The 6,000-nt window shown below is 41.6% G+C and overlaps 1 protein-coding gene across 1 annotated transcript; it reads right to left on the bottom strand.

Annotated features, from left to right (window-relative positions):
- Nucleotides 1-1,126: 1,126 nt before the first annotated feature.
- Nucleotides 1,127-4,851, bottom strand: LOC114740434 (formin-like protein 11). The gene is made up of 4 exons (XM_028928579.1): nt 3,039-4,851; nt 2,756-2,946; nt 2,150-2,385; nt 1,127-2,065 (listed from the first exon to the last, which is right to left on the bottom strand). Exons 1-4 carry the CDS (start codon nt 4,700-4,702, stop codon nt 1,340-1,342), a joined length of 2,817 nt encoding a protein of 938 aa, XP_028784412.1. The 5' UTR covers nt 4,703-4,851; the 3' UTR covers nt 1,127-1,339.
- Between the last annotated feature and the right edge of the window lie 1,149 nt (nt 4,852-6,000).

The following is a 6,000-nucleotide window of genomic DNA, read 5'->3' as shown; positions in this document are numbered from 1 at the left end:
CTTATTCTGAAACTGTTAGCATATATACAAGTGAGACCAAACTAACTTGAGAAACGCTCTAACTATAATTTAAAATCCGGTTTTTTACAGCTGAGTGATCCCGGAAGGAGGTAATATATTGTGATACCACGAAGTAATGCCATAAAATGGGTCTCTACGCCAGTTAGCCTAACTTACTCTCAAAATCCTGTGCCAAAAATAATTGCATATCTTGCCTGCCATGCATATGATTTGATGTCTACCTGCAGGCTGCCTGTGCTTAGGCATTAGTTAGTTTTATTACTTGTGATGAGGTTTTAACTGTATCACACTATACGACCGCAGAGTCATGTGCAGATTAAGTACCCGGAACCAACAGAAGTGGGATTGAAATTCGTCAAGTCAAATCGTGAGCAAGCTTCTATGTTTACCCCTGAGGCGGATATGCTGCTTGCGGCGAAAAGCAGCCACAGCAAACCATACTCCTCATTCTCGGACTGGGGAAAGGTTGGGCAGATCCTGAGATTCGTCGCCAGAGGCTCCAAAAAATGCAACTCGATAGGAAGTTAACGATGCTGCCAACTCCTAGAAATCGCACAAGAGAAAAGCTATCAGAGTGAGGCCTGACCTGAGGACTTGTCGTGGGAGACTAGCGGCAAAACTCTCCAACGTACGTGATTTCGAGATTTATTAGACGGTTTATTCATCTTGATTTCGTTAAGAATGAGAAACTTGTTCAAATTGACGCGTATGGTCACCGATTATACTGATATTGTAGCAGAGCAATCCTTCAGTTGTCATCTTAATGCCAGGAAGCTCATTCATTTGTCTCGATATTTTTTCTAAAAGTCAATTCTATAGTTTTTAAATTGTTTGCAAATACTTCATAATTTCTTAAGACAAAATGTATTCTTTGCAATATTTACGTGACTGGGTCAAAAGTCAGTGTTACGTCTAAGCCTGTAAGAGTGTAAGGCAATGTAAAGCAGAGTTTCGTTTCCACGCAATAATACATTGCCTGGAGATGCCTCAAGGGCATTTATGCCATATAAACGTATGTATGAAGTAGGGACCGTTTCATCTTGCATGGGCACGGTTTCATTATTTGATTGACGGCTAAATTTGTCATATAAAAAGATAAACGAAATTTTCGTAAAAAATTAACAAATTTAAATTTAAATTATGAGGATGAGAGGAGAATAGTATTACTATTAGTCAGCGCCCCACAGGATTGTGAAACACTTGGAATGAGAGGTTCAAATGCTCCAACGCTCCAACAAAATCAAAATAAAGTTACACTCAATCTGTCGGTAATTTGATCCTATGAAGTATGAACACACCATACAGTATACACTCTAATCTACCTGAATGGAGCGAGCGGATTTGGGCAGCGGGGAGCTTGGGACCTTCTGATTTCCTTACATACATTATCCAACATGCCCATAAAGTCTCTTACAATCACAAATATTCGGAGTGGATTTGCGTCTTCTTTGCTCACATTCCCGTGAAAATACTCTGTGATTTCTTTCACACGAGCCAGCACTCTATCTTCATCTCCTTGCAGGTCCCTCAGATTTCTCTCTGCATAATTCAGGAAAGCCTTCATCGAATTCACAAAGTTCTCGCCCTTTTCATCCGCATGTAACTCCTGTACCAGATATTGCAGCTTAGCCATTCCGTCTTTGAGGTTCGAGACAGAGCTGGCAAGAACGTCTAAGTCGATTGTCGCTGTCTTCTTTACGTTGTACAACTCAGTACTCAAACCAGAAACAAGTTCCAATCCCATTCTTCTGTAATCATCTTCCTTCTCTTCTTCTGTTCTGTTCTTGCTTTTCTGGCTGATTTTCCCCATAATGCTATCCGAAACTCTGATTCCTTCTGATCGAACAATCTCCTGAACAACAAAATGGAGCAACGTGGTTTTACCATCAGTTCCCTTAACATCAGCTAGCTTGAGAAGGGCGTCGAGCTTGAAAGCCCGGGCACCTCCCCTTATTGTCCCAACATTCATACGGTTTCCTGTTTTCAGCACAGCTTCAAGTAATTTCAGGAAGAGCCTACTTGACCTGAGCTCCTTGCACGCCTCCTATTTGAATAAAAGACGAAGAGAGAAATCATAGGTCGGTAACCTTTAATGAAACAAGTTTGTCTTGCTAATCTTAATAATTACCTCGAGCATTGAAAAAGAGTTCCTGAGGTGGACAATCTCATCCTCAAAAGTTTCTCTGTAAAGCATGGCTTCAACACGTTGAAAGGCAAAGGGTATGCTCAGCATTGCTCTCACAAACTTCTCCGCGGATCCCAAATCGTTGACGTCTCCTTTATAATTCGCGAGCTTATCCTCTTCTTCCTTAGTGGGTACCATCTTCACCAGTGCCTCTAGTTGTTGTAAAGCGAGGCCCTTGCCTTTTTTTTTTTTTAATCAGTTGATAAGATCATAAGAACAAGATCTTCAACTTCAGAAGTATTAATTTGATAATTGATTGTCATCAGTAAATGTTGTGAATCCACATGCGTGCTATTATATAATCTAAATCAAAAGTGGGTGGTGGAATTTACTTATTAGTCAGAAGATTCAGACCATTAATGATTATTGGATAATATTGAGTGCCATATCCTTCAGCTCCCGGCATGGAGCAAATTATCACTTTATTATTTGTGCCCCCCATTGCGGACAGAGACTGGAGGATTTTGGAATTTGGAACATATAAAGAAAACTTCTTCTCCTATTATAGCAAATGATTACAATTTATTAACAGCGCACTAGCATTATTACCTTGTATCAGGGTTTCACATACTTGTTCAGCTGTCACATTCAGCGCTTTTGAGAGGATTGTGATATTCTGCAACCTCTTTGGCTCGAGTAGGTGTTTGCTTGGAGAAGGACTTTTGCTCTTTGTCTCATCGTTCTTCAATGAATTTTGCAAATTGTAGCCAAAAAGTGACTCGATCATTTCCTCATCAAACCTGGTTAAAATTCATTAATTGATGAAAATGAGGATTAACAGGACGATATAAAAATAATAATAATTACCATTATTCACGAATGAACAACTTACTCAAATGAGCTTGTTCGCAGCTTGTCCCAAACCATTGTGCGATCCGGGGCAGCTCTTACTTTATCCCAGTGAAGTGGTTTAAGTTTTGGTAGTGGGGCTCCATCTTTCCCCAGAGGCGTAAACTGGGGAAGCTGAGATGGCGGAGGAGGTGGAGTTTTTGCGTTGTTGTTACCTTTGAAGGGCGATGGTGGACATGGTGGTGGGGGAATGGTACGTGGCGATCTCGGGGGGAGAGGTTGAAGAGGACTAGGCGACTCATTTCCTCCACTTATATTCAATGCTGAGTTAGAATCCGAGTTTCTTGGGGATGATAAAGAAAGTGGAGAGTCGGAGGATATTCTTGATGAAGAAGTAAGAGAATGCAAAGAAAACAAGGGCATTTGTAGAGTTGGAGGAGGCGGCGGCGGCGGCGGAGGAGGCGTGGCGGCTTGGGGACGTTGTGAACGAGTTTCAATCTTTTGCTCTTCCTGTTTGGTAATGCATCGTGATTGAGGAGATTCTATTATTGAAGTTGAGGTTTGGGGCGAATGAGGAATTTTCTTCGTGAATGGAATCGGCGAGCTGATAGAATTAGACTGAGATACTCGAGGCGACGGAGACACCGTCTCAGTCACACTACCCGCTGAAGCATCAGAAAGTCTGACATTTGACGAGTGGGAATCGGCGAAGGAATGAAAACTTTCAGTCTCTGATGAATTGCGTTCCATTGTAATAATTTTATCTTCACCATCATCAGATTCGGATTCATGTTTCACTGATTCAGCATCCTCGTGAACAGATAGAATTTCCTTTGTGGAAGAACTGCTAGCATTATCATATCCTGAACTGATCACTTCTTGATTTAATTCCATCTTCTCATAAATTGCACATTTTGGGATGGAGATATCATTTGAGCTTGTGTTTACTGTTTCAGAGGTTTGTTTCAAGCTGCAGGTGTGTTGCTCTATATCTTCGCCTAAAGCATTCAGATAAAATAGATCTATGGTCGAGTTCAAACCCACCTGACTTGACGAGTTTTCATAAATACCGCCGCTTCCTCCGTTCTTGCTACAGAGTGGCATCGTCCTTTTGGGTTTCTTTGCATGCTTTCTGCATTTTCTGAAAAACCAGATAAGCCCAACAGCACAAATCACTGTAGCAAACCCCACGGACACAAGAACACCTACTAGTACTGCCTGAGCTTTCCCTCTATCTTTATGTTGAAACTTGTGAGCTGATGGATTGAAATGGGAACGATGCCGTGGAGGAAAGTGATGAGCATACACATGCGGTAACGGAACAGGGGATGGAGATGGAGATGGAGCCTCGAGTTCAGTGGTAGGTGAGGGAGAAGGTGATGGAGAGAGAAACTCAGAATCGCCATTGGATGACCTTCGGGTTTGGAAACTGTGGAGTCCGAGCAAAGCTCTGAACCTTTCCGCTATCAGAAGACCCTTCCCATTATTCTCATCTTGTCCAGAGATTTTCTTAATCTGGATGTCATTTTCTTGTCCGTTCTCTGATAGGACATGGATGTGGAAGTTTCCTGCCGGGTGAAACAGAGCATCCACAGACAAAATGTAGGTTTTCTGAAAAGATAGGCTTATCAATAGGAAGAGGATGATGAAGAGGATGGAGCTTAGCGCCTCGGAAGCAGAAGCCATTTTCGTGCAAGCAAAAATCATCAAGACATGAATGCAACTTTTGTGTTCATGAAATCTGCTTTCCCTTTTGTTGCATCAGATTTCCAAGGGTGGTGCTGGCATCCGGTAGTGTGAGGAAGATCCAGAACACTGTCTTTAATGCTACTCCAAGGAACCCCTGAACTTGGCAGTTGTAGTTGTGCAGGGTCTTCTTTACTTCACCTGCTCATAAATTCTTCTCTCTTTCTTTTCCCTGCAAAACACTCTTAATGCGTAACACAGATTTGGAAAATATTTCCCTCCTCCTGTTTCACTTGTTTCCTTTGTCTTATATGCGATTATGGGCCACCCGTCAGATAAAAAGTTAGGCTCCTTCTCCCGCTCATCATGATCAAACAGACAATTACCCCAACACATCATCTTCTCGACTTCTTGTTATTGTTGAGGATTCAAATGCTTTTATTACATGAGATTTGAGTCATGGTCTTCCAGATTGAATATTACACTTGTGGCAGCTAAAAGTCATATAATAATATAATATATTGATCTGGGCCAAAAGGCCGAGGGAGTGGGGTGGGGAGAGAGTGGGACCCCTTTTTTGGGGCCATCCTAACCATCGACGGGTGACCGTACAAAGAGATCTCCAACCCCACAATGATGAAAGAAGGATGGCGATGTGGGGGAGGGAACAAACAGTCCATCACCTTCACATGTGACCTTGTTTGGCAGCGTAACTAAAAAAGTGCGACATTAACATATACCAGAGACATCTGCAGTATCTTGATTGTGTTATTATGAAGGGCTAAAAAGGGTTTTAATCTTTTTCCAAAATCTGGTTAAAAAGGTTTTTTAACTTTCTATTGCTTGTTCTTTTGCCGTTTTTTGTGGTCCGAAATATGGTATCCACGGTTTGGTGGGAGTGATGTTGATTTTTTTGCCCTCGGGGGAACTATTGTCTCTTTTCCAGTGTCCACGCCTAACCCGGCCAAAGACGCTCACACGCACCTAAAACAGAGACACAGAAAAGCGGCATGGTCACATTGCCAATTTCACGACCTTAATTAGATTCCTTAATTGAATTCATTGATTTGAGAATAACAAAAGTGTCGTGTTCTTTCCTATTTTGGCAGCAGATTCCATCCACCAGTTTTATAATTTATATCGTCTGACCATACACATTATTTAATGCATTAGACGGAAGGAGCCTGAGGTTGTGAAGCGTTCCGCGATATAAAATCTATGGATGCTGATACTTGTCTGAAGATTGATGTGTTATATAATGACATGTTCATTAGAGTTAATAGAACCCATTGATTAAACTTGAAAATAACAACTCAGAC

The sequence above is a fragment of the Neltuma alba genome, unplaced genomic scaffold (genome assembly GCF_004799145.2).
Source record: "Neltuma alba isolate B1F8T4 unplaced genomic scaffold, ASM479914v2 tig00003151_pilon, whole genome shotgun sequence".
Taxonomy (NCBI): domain Eukaryota; kingdom Viridiplantae; phylum Streptophyta; class Magnoliopsida; order Fabales; family Fabaceae; genus Neltuma; species Neltuma alba.
The sequence above is the reverse complement of the archived record's forward strand: the minus strand, read 5'-3'. Positions and strand labels throughout refer to the sequence as shown.